At 37.8% G+C, this 27,174-nt stretch overlaps 6 protein-coding genes across 6 annotated transcripts; 2 read left to right on the top strand and 4 right to left on the bottom strand.

Annotated features, from left to right (window-relative positions):
* Positions 1-2,791: 2,791 nt before the first annotated feature.
* On the top strand, positions 2,792-3,043 carry GCK72_025953 (uncharacterized protein; the record flags this gene model as incomplete). Its single annotated transcript, XM_053736574.1, has 1 exon — positions 2,792-3,043. One exon carries the CDS (start codon positions 2,792-2,794, stop codon positions 3,041-3,043), a length of 252 nt encoding a protein of 83 aa, XP_053580140.1.
* Positions 3,044-4,951: 1,908 nt separating this feature from the next.
* GCK72_025952 (uncharacterized protein) lies at positions 4,952-7,801 on the bottom strand (the record flags this gene model as incomplete). Its single annotated transcript, XM_053736573.1, has 11 exons — positions 4,952-5,359; positions 5,501-5,686; positions 5,739-5,900; positions 5,949-6,098; positions 6,150-6,236; positions 6,287-6,421; positions 6,471-6,602; positions 6,651-6,818; positions 6,867-7,115; positions 7,538-7,639; positions 7,754-7,801. 11 exons carry the CDS (start codon positions 7,799-7,801, stop codon positions 4,952-4,954), a joined length of 1,827 nt encoding a protein of 608 aa, XP_053580139.1.
* Positions 7,802-9,526: 1,725 nt separating this feature from the next.
* On the bottom strand, positions 9,527-9,787 carry GCK72_025951 (uncharacterized protein; the record flags this gene model as incomplete). The annotated part of the gene is made up of 1 exon (XM_003099985.2): positions 9,527-9,787. One exon carries the CDS (start codon positions 9,785-9,787, stop codon positions 9,527-9,529), a length of 261 nt encoding a protein of 86 aa, XP_003100033.2.
* A 1,904-nt stretch (positions 9,788-11,691) lies between these two features.
* On the top strand, positions 11,692-15,469 carry GCK72_025950 (uncharacterized protein; the record flags this gene model as incomplete). The annotated part of the gene is made up of 11 exons (XM_053736572.1): positions 11,692-11,739; positions 11,855-11,950; positions 12,840-13,106; positions 13,155-13,322; positions 13,573-13,704; positions 13,754-13,888; positions 13,935-14,036; positions 14,087-14,236; positions 14,285-14,446; positions 14,498-14,683; positions 14,831-15,469. The coding sequence occupies 11 exons, from the start codon at positions 11,692-11,694 to the stop codon at positions 15,467-15,469; spliced, it is 2,085 nt and encodes a 694-aa protein (XP_053580138.1).
* Positions 15,470-16,783: 1,314 nt separating this feature from the next.
* GCK72_025949 (uncharacterized protein) lies at positions 16,784-20,544 on the bottom strand (the record flags this gene model as incomplete). The annotated part of the gene is made up of 4 exons (XM_003099977.2): positions 16,784-16,884; positions 16,962-17,619; positions 18,205-18,459; positions 20,380-20,544. 4 exons carry the CDS (start codon positions 20,542-20,544, stop codon positions 16,784-16,786), a joined length of 1,179 nt encoding a protein of 392 aa, XP_003100025.2.
* A 2,478-nt stretch (positions 20,545-23,022) lies between these two features.
* GCK72_025948 (uncharacterized protein) lies at positions 23,023-26,338 on the bottom strand (the record flags this gene model as incomplete). The annotated part of the gene is made up of 12 exons (XM_003099953.2): positions 23,023-23,096; positions 23,197-23,253; positions 23,429-23,539; positions 23,740-23,796; positions 24,139-24,210; positions 24,555-24,731; positions 25,008-25,088; positions 25,224-25,280; positions 25,559-25,621; positions 25,748-25,804; positions 25,963-26,064; positions 26,119-26,338. 12 exons carry the CDS (start codon positions 26,336-26,338, stop codon positions 23,023-23,025), a joined length of 1,128 nt encoding a protein of 375 aa, XP_003100001.2.
* Between the last annotated feature and the right edge of the window lie 836 nt (positions 26,339-27,174).

The raw sequence follows: 27,174 nt of genomic DNA, 5'->3' as shown, positions 1-27,174 counted from the left end.
AATATGATGTTTATAATTTTTATGAATTTTAAGGAAAAGGCATGCGCGGAGGACCGCGAATGCAGTCTGTCCCATGTGACTCCAGTTCCTGTCCCTAATAAATTTAAACTAATGTTTATAATTTTTATGAATTTTAAGGAAAAGGCATGCGTGGAGGACCGCGAATGCAGTCTGTCCCATGTGACTCCAGTTCCTGTCCCTAATAAATTTAAACTAATGTTTAGAATTTTTATGAATTTTAAGGAAAAGGCATGCGTGGAGGACCGCGAATGCAGTCTGTCCCATGTGACTCCAGTTCCTGTCCCTAATAAATTTAAACTGATGTTTATAATTTTTATGAATTTTAAGGAAAAGGCATGCGTGGAGGACCGCGAATGCAGTCTGTCCCATGTGACTCCAGTTCCTGTCTCTAATAAATTTAAACTAATGTTTATAATTTTTATGAGTTTTAAGGAAAAGGCATGCGTGGAGGACCGCGAATGCAGTCTGTCCCATGTGACTCCAGTTCCTGTCCCTGATAAATTTAAACTAATGTTTATAATTTTTATGAGTTTTAAGGAAAAGGCATGCGTGGAGGACCGCGAATGCAGTCTGTCCCATGTGACTCCAGTTCCTGTTTCTAATAAATTTAAACTAATGTTTATAATTTTTATGAATTTTAAGGAAAAGGCATGCGTGGAGGACCGCGAATGCAGTCTGTCCCATGTGACTCCAGTTCCTGTCCCTGATAAATTTAAACTAATGTTTATAATTTTTATGAGTTTTAAGGAAAAGGCATGCGTGGAGGACCGCGAATGCAGTCTGTCCCATGTGACTCCAGTTCCTGTTTCTAATAAATTTAAACTAATGTTTATAATTTTTATGAGTTTTAAGGAAAAGGCATGCGTGGAGGACCGCGAATGCAGTCTGTCCCATGTGACTCCAGTTCCTGTCTCTAATAAATTTAAACTAATGTTTATAATTTTTATGAATTTTAAGGAAAAGGCATGCGTGGAGGACCGCGAATGCAGTCTGTCCCATGTGACTCCAGTTCCTGTCCCTGATAAATTTAAACTAATGTTTATAATTTTTATGAGTTTTAAGGAAAAGGCATGCGTGGAGGACCGCGAATGCAGTCTGTCCCATGTGACTCCAGTTCCTGTTTCTAATAAATTTAAACTAATGTTTATAATTTTTATGAGTTTTAAGGAAAAGGCATGCGTGGAGGACCGCGAATGCAGTCTGTCCCATGTGACTCCAGTTCCTGTCTCTAATAAATTTAAACTAATGTTTATAATTTTTATGAATTTTAAGGAAAAGGCATGCGTGGAGGACCGCGAATGCAGTCTGTCCCATGTGACTCCAGTTCCTGTCCCTGATAAATTTAAACTAATGTTTAGAATTTTTATGAATTTTAAGGAAAAGGCATGCGTGGAGGACCGCGAATGCAGTCTGTCCCATGTGACTCCAGTTCCTGTCCCTAATAAACTTAAACTAATGTTTATAATTTTTATGAGTTTTAAGGAAAAGGCATGCGTGGAGGACCGCGAATGCAGTCTGTCCCATATGACTCCAGTTCTTTTCCCTAATTCAGTTAATACATTTTTAGAATTTTGGAATTTTTTTAAATAGTGAAAAGTCCCCGTTATTCACCTTATTTTCGTCTCCATCCCTTTTGTTTATTCATTGTGGCAGTGGATCGTTGTGGTGGTTGGTGGTGACTGAAGATTTATCAATTTTTAAATGAGAAATCTAGTGAATCGAGAAATATATCTAAAGAGTTAAATGCGGGTCGAATGCAATGAAAAACAGAAAGAGAGCCCTGAAAGAGAGGACTTCTCGGTATGGAAGTGAAAGGGACAACTGACTATTTTCAACCCGTCTCACCATCTAGTCTGGGGGCGTGGCATAGTTGTCATCATCTATGAGATTTCCCAGTAAGATAAGTGAAAGGTGTGAATGTTTGTGGCAGAGTAACACAGGCCGTCATTTATCTTCCTGGGAAGTCAGATAGTTGATGAAAATGTGTGAATTCGTTGACGTGCTCAAAGTAGATTGAGACATATGCTGTTTGTTTAATCTACCGTCGTGGGAATCAATAACAAAAGGAGAAGTTTCATGGAAGAAAAAATAGGGAAAAGAGGAAAAAAAGTTGAAAGAAAATTTCGAATTTCGATTAGTTTTCGAACAAGAAATACGAATAAAACACAATATCAGTTTGTGAATTTAATAAACTCGCATAAAAAGGTAACTTGAGGTAGAAAGTATAAGTGGAATCGAAAACAATTCTATACAGAAAGAGCCAAAAAAGAACTGCTCGGTACTGGAAGGGAAAGGACAATTGGATGTGTACCGCCCATCTGACCCCATCTTGTCTGGAGGCGTGTCCTTTTTGCCATCATCTATTAGATTTCCCATCAAGTTAAGCGAAGAACACGGGCCTTCTTATTTATTATTAATCCCTCGTTCACACCTGTCATAGTTGTTTTTGCTCGATCGATACTTGATTTTCCAGGAAGATAAGTGACAGGTGTGAGTGTTTGTGGCAGAGAACAATAATAAGAACACAGGGGCCGTCTTTTTCAAATCCATAATTATTATGTGTACATGATACCAGTTCACATCCTTCATTGTGTAATCTACCAACTTGGTTTCCTTGTCGGTTTCGGGTAAGATTAGAAGAATCGAATGAGATGAGACGACAGTCTTCTGGGGGTCTGTAATCTAACCGTTCAAGATTCTCACAGAGAAATTCAATCAGGTTCCAAGTTATGAGGACGATTGGTTTTGTTTTCCAAAATCTCCTATTTTTATGGCTGACAATATATTGGTTTCAGTCAGATTCCACCGGAACGCCCGTCCAGGAAGAAGAACCATCACCTCAAGACTTGGACTTAGATCTGCCAAATCAGGACAATACGTGGGAGGAGAAGAAGACGTAGAATTTGACGACGGTCTCCCCAACGAGAACAATAGTTTCTACGAGTCCAGTTGGTCTGACTCGGAACTTCTCTCGGAGACTCGGACGATGGACATTTCTTCACACTCGGACAACCAATTGTGAAATTAGAAGTTGAGGATCCGGACAATAGACCAGTTGTAAAAGAAGAAGTTGAAGATGACAGCTATGGTGGTGCTGCTACACTGCGAGCCTAAGGAAGAGCCAAGAGATGACTAAAAGGATACGATGGTCCAGTCGGTCTTCACACTCACTCACCTCACCATTCCCAGTCGCACCCTTTTCTGGCTTCTATATTCCCGCATTATCCTTGTCTGAAGTTTCTTTTCTCCTTGTGCTTGGATTATTCTGAATTCCGATTTTTTCCGATTTCTATTCCAAATCATTCAGTGATCTGAAAATCTTTTTTCCTCTCCTTATGAAAGCTTTCATTGTTCGCTCATTTTTTTACTTTGATATCTTCCATGTTTCTACCTCATTTTTTCTCATTCAACTATATTTGTTTCATTTAACAGCAATGTCTCTTTTCAAGTATCCCCGTTTTTCTTTTAAATCAACTTTGTTCCAACACCCCTCACTCTTCATCACCTTATTCTCTCTTTCTTTAAATGGTATCTTCAATGTTTTTTCGATTTTTCTTCCCAAATCATTCTGTGATTTAAAAACCCCTTTTTGCTTTCTTTTGCCCACTTTTTATATCCAACTGTAATTTTTCATATCCAATTATATCTAATGACCAGATTATTTCATTTGTCGACCAACAAGCGCTTGTCTTTCCTCTTAAAAAATCCTACCCCGTATTTCATTCAAACGTCTTTGTACCAACACTCCTTCCTACTCAATAATCACTTGCCATTTTCCATTAATCCCTTTTTCCAATAACGATCGATTAAAAATCTGCTTAGTGGGAAAAGTTGTTTTACCATGACACACTCTCGAAGTTGGACATTTTCAATTAAAAAGGGCAAAATACGATATTTTATCGACCAGTACTGTCGTTTTTAAACTCACTTTTAGAAGATTCTTGGACTGTTTGATCTATCAACATTATTTTTACTTTTACACACTTTCCAAGTTGAGCTTTTTCAACTAAAACAAAAGCAAAACATGATATCTGTGTGACAAGTACTGAAGAAGTTTACACAAATAAGCTTACTGCAGTTCTCAAAATGGTTAGAAAACAAGAGAGATAGCTAGAAACCAATGTCATGTGTATTTTTTAAAGTTTATTGGAATACGAAATTTAGTATAAAAAACGGAATGAAGGGAGCCCGAATGAAGACTAAAATACAAAATAATGTAACAGACACGCAATTTTACACAGAAACATTTTCAAATATGAAAATGGAAAAACACCACTTTTAAAACTTGGCAGACTGTGAGATATATTAATTAATCAAAAGATTTCGCACACATTCAGGGCATATATTACGAAAATATTATGATATTGGAAAAAGAGAGTAGAAGGAAAATCTCAGGTGATGATTAAGTGAGGAGGGCTTTCGGTACACAAACGATTTGAACAGAATACGGGGCAGGGTATTGAAAAAAAAGATAAGACCTTGTCCTTTCCAGTTAAAACAGAAAAGTTGGATATGAAAAATTATAGTTGGATATTTCAAAAATACAGAGGTAGAAACGATTGAGATTGTATAATCTGAGAATGAGCAAACAGAGAAAGCTGTCTGAGGGCCAAAAAGAGGAAAGGGACATTTACAGATCAGATAATGATTTCGACTGAGAAATTGATGAAAATTGAAGATACAATGAAGAGAGTGAAATGATAAGAAAAAGAACAGAAAACACTAAATAGCGACACGTCAAAAACAAGAAAGAGGGAAATGAATTTAAAAAATCCGAAAAGAAGGAGAAAAGAAATTTCAGACAAGGATAATGTGGAAATCGAGTAGTCAGAGAAAGAGGTGACAGGAAATAGTGAGAAAGGAAAGAGTGTGAAAACTAACTGTACAGAACTATCTCGGAACTTAGAATATCACAGAACTACAAAAAATTTTACTCAACCCTTGACGCTTCCTCTGGTTCTCTCATTGTTTCAGCACCAGCAAAGCCGTCATCCTCCACTTCTTCCTTCTTCACTGGTCTAATGCCCGAGTCGGTGAAATCGTCGGAATCTGACCAATCGTCGGAATCCGACCAATCGTCCGAATCTGAGATCTCGTCCGAAACAGAGGAATCGTCGTCTGATTCGATTTCTTGTTTTATTGCCACTTCGTTATCCTGATGTGGCTGGTCGACGTCTTGAAGTGACGATTTCTTTTCCTGGGCTCGTTTTTCGGCGGAAGATTTTTTACCCTCTCCACGTGTTTTGCCACTTCTCAGCATTGGGACATCCTCTTCGTCAATCACACTTTTTCCTCTTTCGCGATCCAATCTTCTTCTTATTCGGAAGTAAGACAAAACCTGTAAACAGAATTTTTAATATTGAAAGTATAGTAATATACTTTCAGAAAACTAATAGCATACATAAAATTAATTATTACTGTTTTGAAAAAGTATCTGTCAGCATATTCAATTTTTAATATTTTGAGAATTAAAACTTACCACACATTTTCTCAGTCCTGTTTTTTCTTTCAACTCGTTTGCAGCTTCCATCGTCTCTATCACAGAGTTCTCCAAATATTGGAGCTCCAATAATTTCATGATCGAAGGCAAACTGTCCACACCGTTTTTCTCATCTAGATACTTCTTTAGAACACTAATCCTTTCTTTGTACATCCATAGAACAATCTGAAACAATTCCATTGTGAAACACGGGAAAATTTCCAATAAATTCACTCACTGTTTGGTCTGTGACGTTCATAGGTCTAGCAATCTGTTCAGCTCTCACTAACGAAATGTATTGATTATTTTCAAATTCTCGTTTCAATTCTTCTTTGTTTTCAGCAGAAAGCCTACCCATTTTGTGACTTTGCCGTCTTAGTGGTTTAATAAAATTCAATATCTGAAAATCAATGATCTATTAATCACATAAACATAAAATTAGACATACTTTATATTTGGGCCAGTATATCTGATTCATCAACCCATCATATCCAATCTCTCGGTGGTTCGGGTTCTCCTCGAGAAACTGTTTGATGATGGGAGCAGCAGCTTCTTCCGATAGAGGTGGGTGTCCCTTTGGCTTGAGAGAATATTTTTTCTGAAACAAAACAAAAAATTATTTAAGAGATTCACCTTCAAACAAACTCGCTTTTAGTCGTTTCTTTTCTATTTCTCGAGTCTTGTTATCGCTCTCTTTTCTGTTTAATGTTCTCTCTTTTTTGATGAATCTGTACACCTGGAATGAATAGTTTTGTGTGGAGGCTTTTTTTTTCAAACTTTGCGAACCTGTACTCCAGTCAACTCAATTTCTTTTCCCCAGGTCTCGCATTGATTTCTTGTCGGGTACTTGAACTCCTCGTATTTTGTTTTCATGATTTTTTTCTGATCTTCAGTAAATGCGAACGGCGGCGGCTTGTCCGACTAAATGTTTAGAATAATTGGAAAATCTTTTAGTTTCAATAATTCATACCTCAAGTTTCTTTCTTCGCAGCCTTTCTCTTTCCAACTCTGTTTTCCTTTGTCTCAACCGAACAATTTCCTCTGGAGTACGTTCCGGTTTCGGTTTCAATTTATCTCTGTTGATCTTGAACCAGAGTGAGACCTGCAATAAGGTTATTTGTGTAAACTTTTTCATAGTTTTTACTCTCACTTTCGGTAAATTTAAATTGTACTTTGCCGCCAGTTTTCGTTTCTCCTCCGTTGTGGGGTGCTGGTTTGCCGCCAATATCTTTCTAAAATGTTTTTTCGCTTCTTCGGACACATTTGAACATTTTCGCACTTCTTCTGATATCTTTTTTCGATAGAAAAAATTACTTATCTGAAACAAAAACGGATGTCTCGATTTCTTTGAGCATTTCAAACTTACATTTGTTTTGGTCATATGGAGTTGTTTTGCGAGCTCTTTCTTTTCCGCTGGAGATGGGAGTCCTTTTTTTTCGTAAAATTCTCGCAGCGTTTTTTGTGCGAATTCTCTTTGTTCCTCCGTGAGCTCGATTTTTGGCGCTGGTTTTCTAACTCGCTTTCTCGATATATTCGATGTATTGTTTTTCTGTTCTTCATCATCAGAAGACTCAGTGGAAGAAGAAGGCCGGCGGTAATCGGAAGTGGATCTCTTCTGAAAATTAGTAATGTGAAAGTTGGATTGAACCGTTTCTCGACAAGAGACTCTCTGGGAAAAATTGATAGTGGTTAAAACCTGTTTAGCGTCGTAATCCAAAAGTATTTTTTTCCTATTATTCAGAATTAGAAAGAATTTTGACAACTTTGACAACTAAATCATTTTGGGAACGTTTTCTGCGCCAAAGGACTCGCTGATTCATGTAAGTAGAGAAAAATGGTGTAAGTTTGGCACTGTATTCTTTCGTTCTTTGAGAAAATATCAAAAAATGTTCAACTAACAAAATACAATCTAATATTCATAAAGCATTTTGTCAGCTGAAACATTTTTCATAGCTGTGAAGTCAATCGAGCTGTGATGCTCCAAAGTTTTATCAGCTCTAGTAGTTACGTTAAATTTCCACACTGAAATAAACTCACTTCAGTTCTCAAACCGTCCTGCGTTTTTGATCGCTTTGGTGTTGGCGCAGAATCAGACAACTCAGAAGAGGAGGATGGTGAGCGACGGCGGGAAGTGGTTCTCTGTAATTATTCATGTTTGAAGAAGTGTATTATAAAAAATGTTCATAATAGATACTATAGAATTTCCATTCAGACTAGAATACTGCTGATAAATAAACATAGAAAAATACTTACCTTGGTGAAAGTTTCAGACGTTTTCGGAGTCTTTCTTGGACTAGTCATCTTGGAAATCGATAATCGAATAAATTTGTCTGAAACAAAACAAAGTCAGAAAGGATTGCTATAAATACAAACAAGATGAAAGAGTGAGAAATAGAGAGAAAAGAAAAAAGAGAATATAACAAAGAAGAGAGAAATTGGCAGTGTGAGTAAGAGGGCGGTCACCTCTTTTTGATTTATACATACATCTCTGGGTTAGGTGTATGTAATGAAAAAATGCAGAGAGAACACATTGACCATTGACAATTGTTGAATAGTAATTTACGAAAATCTCAACTGTATCCTAATTTCATAAGGTCCACTACAACATTAAAAGGATTCCTCTATTGTATATTTATTTTCATGACACTACATTTATCCAAATGATTTTGAACTATAGTCAGATTGGTGATGAGGTATGAGAATTGTGAGGACTTCTTGTGAAGTCTCACAGAGAGATTGGAGATGAGGTGAAGAGGAAGCTTCTTGATGAAACTTCCCAGAGATTGGAAAGTGGGGAAAAGGGGGTGTAAAAAGGGGTGAAAAAAGGGGATAAGCTTTTGATACCAGCTTCTGGTGGAGAATGGTAGGAAGGAATGAAAAAATCTCGTTCGCGCCCCCAAGGGCGTGGCCAGACTGTCTCATGATAGATTGAGAGGGGAAAATAAAGTTAGAAGAAGAGAGAGTGTTAGCCATAAGCTAAGCGAGTTCTCTTTTCTTCAAAATTTGAAGGTGTTGAGGGAAATAGTGTAGACTCTTTGAGAGTCATGAGACAAAGGTCATTCAGAGAGAGGGGGAGAGAGTGTTCCTTATGTATTGGGACCGTCTCTCTCTCTCCCACTGAATGACGTGCATGATTAGAAAAGAAAGGTACTCAGATGTCTGACAAGGGAACCCCAAGCACTTGTAAATTTGTAATTTGATGAAACTTTGGTGATGGGAGGTCAAGGACCCCTCCAATAGAGCTCCCACAAAATATTGGAACACGCTCGGCACTCTGCTCCGAGTTATGGGCTCTCAACGTTCGGCTCAGATTTAACACAGTAAACCTCATTTCCTCGCTTTTCAACAGTTTCGAAAATGTCACTTTCCTCCCTTTGCCACGTTTTCGACTGGCCGAGTGGCCGAGGGGATGTGTGCTGAGTTGGTGCTGGGTGGGGGAAGGGATCGACCCCATGCGAGGCGTTTTTTTTTTCTTTTCATTGGGTGAACGGTTTCATCATTGTTTGAACAAATTGATGAGGGGAACGATCGTGAGTCGTTGGGGTGTAAGGTGAAGAGTGAGGAAGAAGCGGGAGAGGGTGAAGCTGAGAAAACAGGGGCGTGATTAGAGGAGTGAAAGATACAAATAAGTAATGTTACAATTACCCAAGAGGCACCCTGGGGCGGCGGGTGCTGAAAGGTCATACAAACAGAGAATGACTCATGTCATAGGTGAAAAAGGTGACATTTGAATCATTTGAATTATAAAAGGAAGAAATATAAAACAATAGAAAAAAGGAAATAAGAAATTAAAATAATAACAATAATCAACAGGTTGAGTGCTCTAAATCGAGTACATTCCGAGGGGAGAGGGAGAGAAAGAGGAAATCAGAAAGGGTGGATGAGAATGAAAATAAGAAGGGAAAATTGAAATTATATAATGATAAGAAAGAAAACAGAAAGGAGGTGTAGGGGGGGGGGTTCATGGGAAAGTCCAATCGTTGTCGTGGTCGTTGATCCATCGAAGAGTCCTCATTCGACTATAGTCTATGGTCGTGTGCATATTGCTTCATTGTGTCCATATTGAGCACAGTAGAAGCATTTTCTTGATGAGCAGTTGTGTCCAGGTTGACGAACAAGCAGACATCTCCAGCAGCGATTCTTCTCTGTCAGAATTCTTTTTCGCTCTTCCATTTCGACGTGATTTCCACATCTGTCACTGAAGTGACGTTGAGAGCAGAAACTGCACCGATTTCTGGCCTCTTCCTCCATGTCTTTTTCGAGCACGAACCGATACGTGACTGGCATATTGGTTCTTTCTGTCTCATGACTTTCGGGACGGTTCTGTGTCCGTGGCGGGGTGATCCGGCGTCTCTGAGCGGAAGTCTTGGCTTGAGGTGGTGATCTCCGACGGTTCCGTGGAGATTCCTCGGTCTTGGGTGGAGATATGCGGCGTCTCTTCAGCGTTTCTCTGGCTCTTGGTTGAGAGGCGCAAAAAAGTTGTCAACTATAAAAATGAAGCTGTACTTGTGATCAATACACTCTATAAACAATCAATATTGTGAGACTATCAGAAAGGCCGTCTCACACTCACAAAGTTCACCATTTTCAATTAAAAACTGCAATTGCCGCATTCTTTGTGGTCAGTACTGTACATCAAGCGAAAAGATACAATTCTGTAGAAACTGTATAGTGACTGACGTGTGGGAAAAATACAGTACTTCTTAAAATAGAAGCAGATTCGTCCTTTTTTGATAAGAGCCCATTTTCTGGGCTAAAAGTCAAAAAAGGATTTTAATTAAAAACCTGATGAGGGACATATGTAAAGTTCTCTCATGATTTTCATACTAGCAAATATAAGAATACATTTTGATAATTAGCCAAATCATAGTTTTATTTTACTTGTAGCCTGTACCTCTCTATTTCTTTCTCTCTCTCATTTATAGAGCGATCTGAAGTCCATATTTGACCTTTTTAACAGGGAAATAGGTGCCTTACTCCTTCCAGATAATCATGAAAAAAGAGACAGGTGCACCTTCGACGCGTTTTCTGTAGGCAGCGAAGAAACATGAAAAGAAAGAACAGAAAGGTTTGTGAGCGTCCATGTATTTTCCGAACCCAAGTAAAGGAGACGTGGCACACACAACCGGGGGTGATGGGAGGACAGCCGGTCACACCCTCATCGCTGTTCTCTAAACGCTCAATGTGCCCTGTTTTAATAGGCTGGTGCGTCTCCAAGAGAAAAAGAGAGGTAGAATACGTTTTTGTTCCAAACAAAAGGATTTTTCAAATTTGGTTATTATTATTATTTCGGTCTCTGACTTCATTTTTTCCCTTCTCAATTATTTATTTGTTTATTGGAAAAACGATTAGAGAATCGTGAAAAGAAGCATGAAATACAAAATAATTTGGATAAATGTAGTGTCATGACAATGAATTTACAATAGAGGAATGCTTTTAATGTGGTAGTGGACTTCATAAAAATAAGATACAATTGTAATCATCTTAAATTACTATTCAACATCTGTCAATGGTCAATGTGTTCTCTCTGCGTCTTCCCAGTACATATACCCAACCCAGAGATGTATGTATAAACCAAACAGTGGTGATCGCCCTCGTACTGTCATTGCCTATTTCTCTTTTCTTTGTTTCTTACTCTTTTTTCTTTTCTCTCTTTTTCTCATTTTTTCTTCTTGTTTGTATCAATTTTTATGTATTAAAAATCGTGAAAAAGATAATCAAATATAATAGTATCATAACAATTAATTTACTAAAGATGAATGCCGGTAATGTATTAGTGGACCCTACACAATTGAGATTCAATTGAGATTATCTTGAATTACCATTTTGAGAGTACTATTTTTTTGAAGACTTTGATTTTCCTACTTTCTTCCACTACATCCATATCATTAGTCGCTCGCTGACAATTGTTATTTTCAACAGCACGGTTTTTCTATCTTTCCACTCTCACATATATATCCGTTTTCACATTCACTCGTTTGGTTGACTCACGCCGATCAAAATCACCCAGGGATGCACGTATGAATCAAACAGAGGTGACCGCTGTCTCACACACACTGCCTATTTCTCCCTTCTTTGCCTGTTTCTTCATTTTCTTCTCTCTGTCTCTCTTGCGCCCTCTCTCTCTCTCTCTTGTTTTTAAAAATTTATTTAAAGTTTCAGACAAATTTACTCGAATATTGATTTCCAAGATGACTAGTCCAAGAAAGACTCCGAAAACGTCTGAAACTTCAACCAAGGTAAGTATTTTTCTATTTTCATTTATCTGTAGTATTTTAGTCTGAATGGAAATTCTATAGTTTTTGTAATGATAATTTTAATATTATACACTTCTTCAAACATGAATGATTACAGAGAGCCGCTTCCTGCCATCGCTCACTATCCTCAGCTTCTGAAGACTCTGCGCCAAAGCCAAAACGATCGAACACACGGAACGGTCAGAAAACTCAAGTGAGTTTTATTTTAGAATTTAGCTGTGGAAATTTTGCGTAACTACTAGAGCCGCACTCGCCTGCCTTCAGAGTTACGAAACCTTTTTGGACTGACAAAGTATTTCATGAATACTATATTGTATTTTGTTAGTTGAACATTTTTTTTTAGATATTTTCTCAAAGAACAGAGGTACACAGTATCAAACCTACTCCATTATTCTCCACTCACATAAATTAGCGAGTCCTTTGGCGCAGAAACACTCCCAAAATAATTTTGTAGGTATAGTTGTCAAAACAACTATCAATTTTTCCTAGAGAGTCTCGCCGAGGAAGCCCATCCACTTTTCATTACTTGCATCTGCCAATACGAATATCATACTGCCAAAAGTGATGAAATTAGAAGCAGCCGGTAATGTGAAAACTAAGGTTAGGAAAGATTTTGAGCTTCGTTTCTCTACTGGCTTTGGAGCTATAAAATATTGTTCGACTAACAAAATGTTTTCCGAATATTAAATTTCATTTCGTTAGTTAAACACTTTTTGATATTTCCTCAAAGAACATAGCTATAGTTTCAATCTTACATAATTCATTACATCTCTACTCAAATTAACAAGTCATGTAGTTCAGAAACATTTTCAAAATAATTTTGCCGACATAGTTATCAATTTTTTTGAATGTTTGTACTATAATTGTAATTATTTTCAATGACTGTTCAGATTTCATTCTATCTGAGCAATAGTCGAGAATTAGGATTTTCCGCAGCAAAAATTTCAAAAGAAACAGAATTTTGGGTTTTGGCGCCAAATTTCAGGACCTTGACAACTATGCTTGCTGGTCATTGATCCGACATTTGTTCAAACAAAGAAGTTCACACCGTTCGATCCAACTTTCACATTCCTAATTTTCAGAAGAGATCCTCTCGTCGAGACCTCCCATCCAACTCCGACTACCTCCCGCTTTCTTCTTCTGAGTCTTCTGATGATGAAGAACAGAAAAACAATACATCGAATATATTGAGAAAACGAGGTAGAAAACCAGCGCCAAAAGTCGAGTTCACGGAAGAACAAAAAGAATTCGCACAAAAAACGCTGAGAGAATTTTATGAAGAGAAAGGATTCCCATCTGCAGCGGAGAAGGAAGAGCTCGCAAAGCAACTCCACATGACCAGAAAAAATGTTAGTTTGAAAAGTTCAATAAAATCGAAACATCTGTTTCTGTTTCAGATAGGTAAATTTTTCTATCGAAAGAAGATCTCAGAAGAAGCGGGGAAATGTTCGGATATCTCCGAAAAAGCGAGAGAACATTTCAGAAAAATATTGGCGGTAAAACAGCACCCAACAACGGAGGAGAAACGGGAATTAGCAGCAAAGTACAATTTGAATCTACCAAAAGTGAGTTTAAAAACAACATCTAAAATTACTATAGCTTTCTTAGGAGTGCTTGTATAAAAAACAGTTGTAAACTAAAAAATAGACCTCTACTCTTGGTCTGTTTGATCCATCAAAAGTTATTTTGTGGGACAATTAGTTTTACTATGACACACTCTTAAAGTTGACTTTTTTCAACCAAAAATAAGGCAAATAATGGTATCTGTTTGGTCGGTACTGTATGAAAAAGCTTACGCAAATAAGCTTATTGTAGGTTTCACTCTGGTTCAAAACCAACAGAGATAAATTGAAACCGAAACCGGAACGTACTCCCGAGGAAGCTGAACGTTTGAGGAAAAGAAAAGCAGCGTTGGAAAGAGAAAGGCAGCGAAAAAAGAAACTTGAGGTATGAATTATTGAAACTGAAACATTTTTCAATTTTTAAAAACATTCAGTCTAACAAGCCACCACCGTTCGCGTTCAGTGAGGAACAGAAAAACTTTATGAAAGCAAAATACGAGGAGGTCAAGTATCCAACAAGAGATCAATGCGACACCTGGGCAAGAGAAATCAAGTTGACCGGATTACAGGTTTGCAAAATAAAATAAAAAAATGAAATAGAACTATTCATTCCAGGTGTATAACTTTATCCAAAAAGTAAGAACTTTGAACAGAGTTCCCGGAGCCAGAGAAGAGAGCGTTAAGAAGACTCGAGAAAGAAAAAAACAAGGATTAAAAGTAAGCCTGTTTAAATGATAATCTTTTAAATGCTTCATATTGTGTTTCAGAAACAATACTCTCTCAAGCCAAAGGGACACCCACCTCTATCGGAAGAAGAAGCTGCTCCCATCATCAAGCAGTTTCTCGAGGAGAACCCGAACCACCGAGAGATTGGATATGATGGGTTGATGAATCAGATATACTGGCCCAAATATAAAGTATGTCTAATTTTATGTTTATGTGATTAATAGATCATTGATTTTCAGATATTGAATTTCATTAAACCACCAAGACGGCTAAGTCATAAAACGAGCAGGCTTTCTGCTGAAAACAAAGAAGAATTGAAACGAGAATTTGAAATGAATCAGTTTATTCCGTTTGTGAGAGCTGAAGAGATTGCCAGACCAATGAACGTCGCAGATCGAGCGGTAAGTGAATTCATTGAAATTTCCCCGCGTTTCACAATGGAATTGTTTCAGGTTGTTCGTTGGGTGTACAAAAGACGGATTCGTGTTTTGAAGAAGTACCTGGATGAGAAAAAAGGCGTGGACAGTTTGCCCTCGACTATGAAATTATTGGAGCTCCAATATTTGAAACAATCAGTGATAGAGACGATGGAAACTGCAAACGAGTTGAAAGAAAAAACAGGACTGAGAACATGTGTGGTTAGTTTTAATTCTCAAAATATTGAAAATTGAATATGTTGACAGATACTTTTTTCAAACAGTAATAAGTAGTTTTATGTATGCTATTATTGTTTTCTGAAAGTATACTATAATACTACACTATAATATTAAAAATTCTGTTTACAGGCATTGGCTTACTTCCGAATGAGAAGAAAATTAGACAGAATGAGAGGAAAAAGTGTGATCGACGAAAATGATGTCCCAATGCTGACAAGTGGCAAAAAACGTGGTGAGGCTAAATCATCTTCCACCAGAAAGCGCGCCCAGGAAAATGAACAATCACCTCAAGACGTCGATCTGCCAAATCAGGACAATGAGATGTCAATAAAACCAGAAATCGATTCAGACGACGATTCCTTTGATTCGGACGATTGGTCCGACTCGGATGATTGGTCCGACTCGGACGATTCCTGGAACAACATACCAGTTGTAAAAGAAGAAGTTGAGGATGAGAGCACCGGATTGCCCGTCCAGGAAGAGGAACCATCACCTCGAGACTTTGACTTCGATCTGCCAAATCAGGGCAACGATGTGGAAGGAGAAGAACACGTTGAACTTGACGACGGTCTCCCCAACGAGAACGATAGTTTCTACGAGTCCGGCTGGTCCGACTCGGAACTTTCCTCAGACTCGGACGATGAACATTTTCTCCTACTCGGACAACCAATTGTGAAACAAGAAGTTGAAGATGCAGAGAATAGACCTGTTGTGAAAGAAGAAGTTGACGATGGCAGCTATGCTGCTGCTACACTGAGAGAGCCGTAAGAAGAGCCAAGGGATGTGTGAAAGTTTTTGTAGTTTTGCGATACGATGGTCCGCTCTGTCTTCACACTCTTTTTTTCCACCATTTCCTATCACACGCTTTTCTGACTTCTCAATTCCCGCATCATGCCCCTCTGACTTTTCTTTTCTCCTTTTTTTCGGATTATTCCAATTCCTTTTCCTTCTCAATTGTCTTATTCAAGGTTTGTTTTTTTATCGTCTTATTCGTTCTTTCTTTGAATATTCTCTTCAATGTTTTTCAAATTTATTTCTCCAAATCATTCTGTTATCTCAAAATTTCTTTTTCTTCTCCTTCGCTCACTGCTAGCATTTTCTGTTCACTCAATCCCAGAATATGAGATCTCAATAATTTCTACCTCATTTTATCTCATCAACCTCATTTTTTCTGCAATTTTATTCCGATTTCTCTTCCCGAATCATTCTGTGATGTGGAAATGTCTTTTTCCTTTCTATTGCCCACTGACAGCTTTTTTTTCTGCTCTTTCGTACTCAGAATTTACAATCTTCAATGTTCCTACCTCCTATTATTCAAGTTCAACTGTAATTTGTCGCATCCCTCTCTATTTAATAACCAGAGTATGTCATTTGTTGACCAACAAGGACTTGGTTTCCCTCTTTGAATTTACAGCCTCGTATTTGGTTCATATCGTCTTTGTACCGACACCCGTCCCCACTCAATCATCACCTGTTGTCCTTTTTCTACTCCCTTTACCAACACCATGATGTCTTTATAATATATGCCGTACGTGTCTGGAACAACTGAATTTTTATTGTTTTTTGTTATATAATATATCTCACAAGCCATTTATTAATGTAACAAAAATTGTCGTTTTTCGGCTTTCCTATTTCCAAATTTTCCTGTGAAAAGTTGCGTGTCTGTTTCATTACCTTACATTTTATTTCTATCCGGGTTCTCTTAATTCTGTTTCTTATTCTTTTTTTTATAACAATAAAGTTTGAAAAATACGTATGACATTTTATTAGTTTCATCTCCGGGGTTTCATTGAATCAGGGTACACACAAACATTTTTTCGGGAAGTATAAAAAACAACAGTAAAAGTTCAGAAAATACATGACAGAAAGGGGACTTTAGAATGGAAAAAAGATGCAATGTAGAAAGAGAGATCAATTAATCGTACAGGGTACGAGTACAGTGACTTAGGATAAGAGAAATGGAAGACTGAAGTGAGGAAAACAAATAAATACCGTACTCATGCTACTATTATAGGGAACACGACACTAAAAATGTGGGTGGGGGACAAGTTTTGGCAGGGGAATTAACATTTTGAGGTAATTTTAATTATCTGACCTCCAAATCTTGATAGTGAGGTCCGGTTCCAGTGCAGCTGAGGCGATCACATTCTGTAGCGGGTGACAGTCGGTACTCATCACTGGTGCTGAAAATTCAGAAAATTAGGTAGTAAGTTTAGAAATCTGTTTATTATATCTCTTAGAAAATTAAAATGAAACTCACTCGAATGACCTTCCAGGACTTGCACCACTTCTCTCGACTGTATATTCCAAATATACACTTTGTGGTCTTCAGATCCGCTCACTATCCATTTTCCTCCAGTGATCGAGAAGTTTGACACAATACAGTACTTCTCGTTGAGATGACCGTTGTATTCCTTTAAACTTTTTCCTTTGTAGTAGTCCCAGAGCTTTATTACACCATCGAGGCTTGCGGACAGAATGTATTTTCCATTTGGTGAGAATTTGACGTGGGACACTGGTGGCTTGATTTCATCGACCAGAGACTTGGAGCAAGTTCCGCGGGCCACATCCCAAATACGAATGAAGCCGTCATAGGATCCGGAAGCAATAATGTTGCCGTCTCGATTGAAGGAAACAGCGACCACAGGATCCTGGTGGGCTGGTATGGTCTTGATACAAGTCCCGTTACGAGCACACCAAATCCTGATCGATTCGTCAAATGATCCGGACACCACGAGGGTGTTTTGTGGATTGAAGTTGCAACAAAACACATAACTGGTGTGCCCTTTAAGATTCTTCACACATTGCGCTGTGAGAACGTCGTAGATTTTTAGAATCTTGTCATCCGCTCCAGAGACAATCTGTTTCGAGTCGGAGCTCCACGCGAAATCATTGATACCGAGTTTGTGTCCGAGAAGCTGAAATTTGTATAACTAATTGGTTTTAAACCACAAAGCTTGAAGTGTGCGTTTTTATACTGACTCCTCATTTTGCCAAAACAAAATAAATCGCTTCTTATTCCATTGTATATTGTGTGTATGAAATAAATTAGATCTCACACAACTCTAGGAACAATTTATGTATGGTGTAGCTAACCAAAATCTGATAAATATCATCATACTGGACACACAGTACGTCACAATCAGAACAAAACGACAAAGTTCGATTTTGACTTTGCAATTTCCATAGTTTGTAGTCGTCAAGGAATGAGAAGGCGTTTCTAACTGTCACTCAACTACGTCACAATTATCATAAAAACTTTTCTGCTTGTTTTCTATTCATAAAACAATTGTTCAGTTAAAAGCAATTTTATATATTTTAAGATAGCCGAGACAGAATGGCCCAACCTTTTCGGGTGCGCCTCTATCTCTGGTTTTGCGGTAACACATGTACCCAGAAGCAGAGAATTTCAGATTGCTTTACAAATATTTACATCCGATAAAAAAGAAGGCAACCAAAGTCATTCTTTTAAATTTTATATTCTGAACAAAAAAGCGACTCACAATTTTCTCCAAAGTCACAGTGGCCATGTTGTACAGCTTGACGCTACCATCAGCCGATGAGCTTCCAAGATATTTTCCATCCGGTGAGAACTTTAGAGCAGAAACGCTTTTTGTATGAGCTTTTTTGAGTTCAGCCATCAGGCGGTAGTGTGGAGCAGCTCCCACTGGTGCTCCAATAAACGGCGGTGGCATTGAATCCGAATTGTAACCCGGTCCTGGGGTCGATGACGAATATGGAGTAGCATTTGATGATGTCTGAAATGGGAAAAAAATGAAGAATTGAAATCATGAAATGAATCTTAAAGTGAGAACCGGGCTTTCAAGCGCCTCCGCTACAGTACTGGGCAAAAACACACTAACTTTGGCCGTATTCAGTTGAAAATGATCAACTTTGAGAGAATATTGCGGTATCCCTGTTTGCTCCATAAAGAAAATTATGTATAAACCATGCAGAACAAAGGTAGCGATTCATTTTTGTATTAGGTTGATGCATAAGTTTCTTTCTTTTTTGAAGGTGTGACTTTGGCCCCCGGTCTCTAAGCGATAAGGTTGTTTTTCCACCCAAACTTTTTTGCATTTTTATGACCTCTTTAGTGGCTAACATATAATATTTCAAGTTTGTTCCTAGATAGTCCGCTCGTGAAAACGATGGCTTTTTTGATCGCCAACCAAATGCCTGTTTTGGAAAGTTTTTTGATTTTGTCGCATTGGTATCGAAATGATAAAATCTTCATAAAAAAATTGAACGCAATTTATAGAATAAGATTTGATCTTGTTATCTCATTTTAGTTTTCAGTCAGAATGTTGAAAACAAAAAAGTTGTGATAAGACGATCGACAGCAACGAGAAACCATGGTTCAGCGGGGCTCAAACAGATTACAGAAATATTTGAGAGGACATTTGTACCAAACTATTTGTAAAAGTTAGAGGATAACATGAGTAGTAAACTATTTCTTGAAAAAGTTTATGACAAAGTCATCAAATTAAGAGATAAAACATGGCTGATAAATTTCTTATGATTTTTGCGCTTTCGAGAAATTTTGTGTACTAGACTTGAGTGGAGTCTAGGTCTCTTCTGAACGCTCACAAATAAGTCTGAATTATTTTATTGTAAGTAATCAATAGTACACACATTGATCTAAAAATGTGCAAAATATCTAGTGGATTGCTTTAGAGGTAGGAGCAGTAGGCCTCATCAAACTCAAAAATCAAGTGATTTTGATGATGTTGACTTCGGGCTTCCTGCGAAAAAGGACAAATGATGTGAATATTAGAAACAAAGTAAATTTAAAAACATCAATGCCTACTCTACTCAATAACTAACATTTCCACCAATTTCCCTATCTACAGTTAAAGAAATATCGAAAATACTCGCACACTCCTAAACTGCTGATCCTAACCTTTCATCAGGGACCCGCACTGAACTATCGTTGCTTAGTTGGAATGCCTTTATTTGCTTTTCATAAATAACTTTTTTTGCTTGTTTTAATTCTGAATAGCTCACCCATTCTTAACAGCATTTTCTAGGAAAAAAATGGAGACGAAAAATGGTACCAAAAAAGGGTTCCTCAAGTGTTTTGACGTGCCTCCGGCTGAGATTAGGCGGATGGTGGACGTCAAGTCACAGGTATAATCACAATGAGTTATAGGTACTAACCAATAATGTTTCTTATTATGTGAACTATTAGTCTCCTAGAAATTTCATACCAAAAATTACCCAAAAAAAGAAAGAAACTTATGCATCAACCTAATAGTTGTCAACTTTTTTCTACGAGAAATCCCTAACAAGCTACATATCGACAAAGTAATTTCTCCCACAAATCGACCCATTTCAATGCAAAATAAAACGATTTTTGAGCTGTCGTCTCAAAATGACTACAACTCTCTAGGGAGTGTCCGTATCAAAAAGTTGTAAACTACAAAAATGGAGCTCTAGTTTTATACTACATTATTCATTACACACCTACTGCTGGGTGGGACAATCAGAATTACTATGACATCGTCTCAAAAATTGAAGAATTTCAACCGAAAATAACAAAATTTGTATCTTTTTGCCCAGTACTGTACATTACAGAGCTGTCAATTACTGCGTTGATAACCCAAACAGGCATCAATGTTTGAGCCAGTTTACACAACCGTCTAATCAGGCTCTTCTTTTTATAATGAAAAACTCACTGGGTAGCCTGGTGGCGTGAATTCATCAACAGTGACATTTACAAACGAGTTGCTCAAGTTTGGGTACGTCGGTCGAGTGAGGTTTTGTTGTTGGTTTTGTTGATTCATTTGGTTCAACAAGTGCCCGAAATTCGTACGGCCCGAATAGTTCTGACGTGGATGCATGACTGAAAATATCGATTGTATCGAACTGCCAAAACGCAATGTTGGAAGAGTAAAACCATAAGAAGAGAGATAGAAGAACAGAGAAAAGACAAATAGAATAGAGAGACGGTGAACGGTGAAAGGAAAAGCATCAGAGGGGGACAACACGGCAAACGCACTGCGGCGAAGCGAAAGACGCGGCCTGGTGACCAGCTGAATAAGGGGAGAGGGGGAGGGGGACGATTCCGCAAACAACATCAATCACTTTCCTTTTTCTTTTTGCTGACAACTTGTAGTCTTTTTATAGCGTGTTTCAGGGAACTTTTCAGAATTTGAAACTACTGTCCCCTAATTTTTGATATTTCTTGCCTTCTATCTCCCCAAACCGATATTAAAAAGAAGGACGGATGGCGTGAGACTCAGTGAAAACAAGAGGAAAATGAAGAGGGACGGAGAGAGAAAGAGAGATAGAGAAAGCGAGAGCAGTGCGCGAAATAGAGAGGAAAAAGAGAAATGTCGGGTAGGGGGGGGGGGGGGAGAGGCTGTGTACGTTTGTGCTGACAGAAGTGTAACGAAAACCAAGAGGGAGGGGAAGGGGAATAAAGAAGGGAGGAGAAAAAAGTATTCGTTTTTCTGGGAGAAGAGAATGAAGAAAAGAAATGGACAGAAGAAATGGGAGAAAGGAGAAAAAGAACAGATATGAGGTCAGAATCCACGAGAGGGGGAGAAGAAAAAGGAAAGAGAGAATTTATGGGTGCAATAATTGAGAACGTGAAAAGAAGAAGATGATGGGTTTGGTTCGGAATGTATTGTAATAAAAATAGAAAAGAAACGGGGCCAATAACAATTTCTTTTCTTCTTCGTTTCCATTTCTTTAAAAAAAAAATTCAGAGAAGATAGAAAACGGAAAGAATAAAACAAAACTGTTCGTGATGTCACTGTTCGCTGGTTTCTGAAGAACATGGCAAGTCTTGAAGGGTGCCAACCAATAGGGCAATTCGGGAAAAAACTGAAGTTTACAAACTTTTGGAGCTTCAATCTTGTAGTTGACAACGTTTTTTAAAGTGATGTACCTCTCTACTCAAAACATGCACGTTTTCAAGGTGTCGTTAGAAATATAGAAACTTTAACCTATCATTGAGAACGTATCTTAATGAACTAATCAGTTCTATTGGCTCAGATTTTGATGTCGTAAAACTTCTAATAGAGGTGGGTGCAAAAATTTGGAGCATAATATCTCAACTGCCTTGGGAGCAATCAAGTTGTTTCCAACTGAAGAAATATTTCATTAATATACAGCTATATATTGTCTGTTGGCTTTTTTTTATATCTCCTTTAAGAAAAAAGATATACCGCGTTAAACAGGTTTTCCTGGGGAACCTCTATTAGAGGCTTTGCGGTATGTGCATCCCTAATCAAAGAAATGTATTTTTGAAGTTGAGCATTTCTATGCTTGGGCCGCTCTTAAAAAGTATGTAATGTGGAATAACATACCAGCTTGAGTTAATAGTTCGCAGTTTCAATGAAAATCTGCGTACTGTTTCGACAATGGGCAGTATAATTTGAGATTACTTCATGTCTAAAAACACAATTTGGTCGCATCAGCACTTTGAGTCCTTATTGAGAATCTGGTTTTTTTTTACTAATAGTTTAAAAATGATGATTATAATTAACACTTATCTCTAAGCAGGGTTTCATAATGGGATTCACAGAAAAATTACGGAAGCGGTGTTCTCAATTACTTCTCCACTGTTCTTGAGCAAATTCAGAACTTTATCTGATCACGTTTTCTTTCCCTCAGGCTCAGCTTTCTTGACAGGGTTAGCAATGGTGGTCGGTCTTCTTGTCGAAAAAAGGGACCTGCTCTGGAAGTAAAAAAAACACAAAGTCATTTTCCATTTGTCATACATTTATTGAAATAAGACAACCGTACAATTAAAAAAAAACATGACAATAATACAATAAACCACTCGAGTAAAATAAAATACCAATTGACAAATAGAAATGATTGAGAGAAACGGCTTAGAAAAGAAAAGAAACACATAAACTAGGAATTGAATGTGAGAAGGATAAAAAGTTAACATAAACGTAAAAAATGCTAATTCTGGGCAGCAAAACTTCAGAGAAACATTAAAAGTTGTAGGCGGAGCTACATCAATCGGGCAGTTGAGGAAAAATAATTTCTGGCAGGGGGATTTTGGAAGTCCACATAAACAGGAGTGGAGGGCAGACAGTCTTGGAAAATGAACATTGAGAGAATAGCGAAGAAAGTGATCAGACGGCAATTGGAGAAGGAGAAGATGGGAAAAAAACGATCGGAAAGGGATTCGTGGGAATCGGACCAAGCGGAGAAGTTGAGAGAAGAAGAAAAGAGGAACGGGTTGAAGAGAAAAAGAAGAATAGAAAACCTCACATCAAGAAAGTGAGAAAAAGCAAGAAGGTGTTAATTTCCGGGGAGAAGCAAAAACGAAATAATGAAGCATGAAACATGGCATATTTTTATTTTTTCGCTCTTTTGAAACTCGATTCCCGCCATACTACCTTTCTTTTCGGCGCATCGGTTGTCCTTCGAACTGGAAAATAACTCAAGTAAGATTCTTGTACAATTACAAATTTAAGGTTTCTATACAGATTAAATGTTTCGTTCTGAAGTTTTCAAAAGATGGTACTCACCAAATCGTGCCTGCATTCCTTGGAATTCACCTGCTGGTCGGGGAATCCGCTCTCTATCTGTAAAAATTGATAAGTGTGACAGGACAATGATGTGAGTGCAGGTTTAATAAAAATGTTGACAATTTTCTGTTCAAACTAACAAAAAGTTTAACACTCGAGATTTTGAGATAGAAAAATGATTTAAAAAAGTGTATCGTATTATTTTTGTTAGTGGTAATCTTATAAAACTCACCATATTTGTCGCTTGTGTCAGATTTTCCGGAATCTTCTGAGTCATACTCCTCTTCAGCGCGAGGTTTCTGATATTGAGGACCCTCATAGTGATAGGCACCATGTTGGTTGACTGTAATAGTGAATATATAAAATGTTTTCTGTTCAAACTAACAAGAAGTTTAACATTTGTGATTTTGAGATGGAAAAAATGATATAAAGTTTTTTTTTGCTGGAACTGATTTTTCTAACTTTTTTCTCTGATTTAACAACTCTACAACACTATTTCCAAAGATTCAACTAAAAGTATTTCGGTAATCTTATAACACTCACCTTCTTCCCGGACCTCTTCTTGTTGAACTTCTTCTTGAGCCTCCTCTCCGCCTTCTTCTGCAAAATATAAGTTCTGTGAGATAACTCATCTGTGGATTCAATTGTTTTTCAAACTTTGGAGTGATAATTGCACATATAATAACTAATAACTAGCTCGCCCCATCTATAAATAATGATCAATCTTCCTAACATCGAGCGTCATGCTATCAAGAACCAGTAGTAAAGCATTTTAGATCATAAATTCCCACATTTTACATACCCAACCGGCACATCAGACCAGCGGTCAACTTTGGACACCGGTTTATTAGAAAATCTATTCTATGTTTAAAAATTACTTGAGCTACATATTGGAAAAACAAAAAATCTTAGGAGGAAATCAATTTTAATAGAGTAACATACCATCAGTTGGATCCGAATATGTCGGAGAAGTTGGATCAGCGTCATATGGAGAAGGAGAAGGAGAGTCTTCTTCTGCAAATTATATATTTTGTGAGATTACTCATCTGTGGATTCAATTATTTTTGAAACATTAGGAGAGGTAATTAAACGTATAATAACTAGTGTCTAGTTCCACGTCTAAAAATCTTGATCAATCTTCCAAATCTCAACCGTCATGCTTTTAAGAACTAGTATTAAAGTAGTTCAGATAATAAATTCCTACATCTTACAAACCCAACCAGCACATCGGACCAGCGGTCAACTTTTGACGCCGGTTTATTAGAAAACGTACGTTTTTGTCTATTCTTGGCTTGAAAATTACCTATTGGAAAAACAAAAAATCTTACAAGGAAATCAATTTTAATAAAGTAACATACCTTCAATTGGATCCGAATATGTAGGAGAAGTTGGATCAGGAGAGCCTCTGTCTCCATTCTCATATTGACGAGTGGGGGGTTCCTCATCCTCCAACTGAGGATGGCGTCGCACAGCGTCCCCATATTGAGGAGAGCGGCGACGTTCCTCTCTCCATCTCGGAGAGCCATCTGGGGCATCTGTAATAGTGAATATTATTTGTTTGTTGGAAGTAGGAAAAAAAAGTCAAAAATTCCACTTTAAGGACAAAACACTCCTCGTGCAGATGCAACTGTATTCCCAGGAGAGTTTTCTCATTTTTCTCTACTGAATTTTTTCCTTGAAATTTCCAAATGCCTTTTTTTAAATATTAAAACCTTTTTGAAAAAGTTTAAATCACAAAATCTGTGTTTAACTTGAACTGGTGTATTCCTAAAGTGAACAGCATGAGAGTCAAAATAATTTGAAAAACTGACCAAGGGATGGAGACCGAGATGGAGAACGAGATTTAGACCCTCTGTAGTCCCCATCAACATGAGATCTTCCCTCCATTTCGTCTGAAAATAGTCGGTTAAAACTTTTTAAAAAAAGTAGGTTACCAAGGATTATTTTTCTTGTAACTTCGTTCAGAACAAAGTTTCAAGAATAGAAACATTATCATTATCATATTTTTTCTTATCTTCCCAACTTACCGAATGTTTTTCGTCGGTTCCGGCGAAAGATTTCGGGCTCCGGGCGATGGTTTCTTTCTGAAAAAAATTCAATAAAATCGTTTGAATTACAAAAAAGTATTAAGAGAGAGAGAGAGACTTCAGTACTAGATGTAATCTATATTTATTAAATGGTGTTCAAGAGAAAAAGAGCCAAAATCATTAGCTCAAAACTTTGGAAACACCTAAAATACTTTTCGAAACGAAACTGACGCTGACGAGGGGCTAGAAAAATACTTGTAGAATTTATTCAAACTACTGTGGGCATGACGATCATCATTCTCGAGGAGAAACCAATGCGTTGTGAAAAAACTGACCTAGTTCTCTTCTTTCTCTCTCATGGAGACTGGCATCTGCCGCCGTTCTTCCATCGGGGACCACTGAAATTTTGAAATTTGAACAGGAATTTGTTTTTTATAAATGGTTTGATGATAAGAGTTGTGCCCGGGGATACTTTTTATAGACGCTCGAGCACTATTCTCAAAGGAAACTTCAAAAATACTTACTATTCGGACGAACTGGAGGAACTGGAGCTTCAATTGGGATCTGGACAGGCGGCTCTTCTGTAAATAATATACTTTATATGCGTCAACTGTGTGAAAATTCTAGATAGTCCGTGTTTATTTGCCTAGTACAACTCTACTACTGAAAAAAGTGAAAGAAATTGTTTCTGATCAATTTTACCTTTTGGTTGGCTGATTTAAGAAAAAAATAAACATACCTGGTAAGGAGGGGGGTGGCCTTGCCATCATCATTTGCTCATTTGCATCTTTCCTTCTTCTCTCTGCTCTCTCCCTCATCCGAGCTCCCTCATCGGACGGCGCTGAAAATTTTAAATTTTTTGTTAAAACTGATTCGGTTGTCTCAAAAATCTTACGTTTTGTGATGATTAGTGGAGCAGAGCTCCCACCAACTTGAGGAACGAGAAGCGATCTTGTTTTGAACAATTCGGAGTGATCCCTCCTTTTTGGCTCCGCATTCGAAGGAGCCCGAATGGACTCGAAGACCACTATCAGGTCTTTGCCATCAGTGGCCTTCGAGTCGGTCTTTGAGACCTTGCCGGACGACCCGTCTCTCCATTTAGAGAACTTGTCCATTTTGGGACTTGAGCAATTTCTAGAAAATAGAAATTAACTTCGTGAACAGAAAAAAAACGAGAAAGTTTGTCGAAGACAAATATTTGAGACTATGCTAATTCTGAGAGGTAAAATCCTAAATTCTGTGACGAGGCAATAAAGTCATCACCCTTGGCAGGGGTGTTAAAAGCGCATAAAATTTGTTGCGATGGGTCTCGTAGTTGAAAACGGTATTTTTACTTACAGCTACGAGACTCACCCGAAAAAATTCGATGCGTCTTTAACAATTCCGACAAGCGTCCGGAGCCGAGAGAGAGAGAGAGAAAAAAAAAGAGAGAAAGAGGGAGAGAGAGAGAACTTCCCGCGTGCTGTGTGTCTCTGTGTTCTCCAGAAATTGTTTGTAGTTCATCATATTCTGAGAAAGTGACGCAGAGAAACTAGCACAACCGACTGCGTCAAGGTGTCGAAAAGTGTCAGTAGGCCTCGATGGGCACGGCAAGATAAAGAGACAGAAAGAGAGCGTGTGGAGTAGTAATCTAGGGAAAAAGAGAACACTGATTGCTTTTGAACATCTTTGCTTTCTTGTTTCACACTTTCAAATAAAACACTGTTCGTTACGGAAGCATATAATCAGTCAAATCAGTCTCGTGAAGTTGATAAAGTAAAATAGAGAACTAAATGAGAAACAGATGAATTCGGTGTTTGCTCTGTTGAACAGAGAGGAATGGGAGAACAAGACACAGTCATTATTGACCACACACACAAAGAGGAAAGTGCTATGCATACTTAATTAGTCACTGACGGATTTCAATAATAGGCGCATGCGTCTCTATTTTTCAAGTTTCTCTGGAGAAACG

This window comes from Caenorhabditis remanei, chromosome X (assembly GCF_010183535.1).
Source record: "Caenorhabditis remanei strain PX506 chromosome X, whole genome shotgun sequence".
Taxonomy (NCBI): Eukaryota; Metazoa; Nematoda; class Chromadorea; order Rhabditida; family Rhabditidae; genus Caenorhabditis; species Caenorhabditis remanei.
The sequence above is the reverse complement of the archived record's forward strand: the minus strand, read 5'-3'. Positions and strand labels throughout refer to the sequence as shown.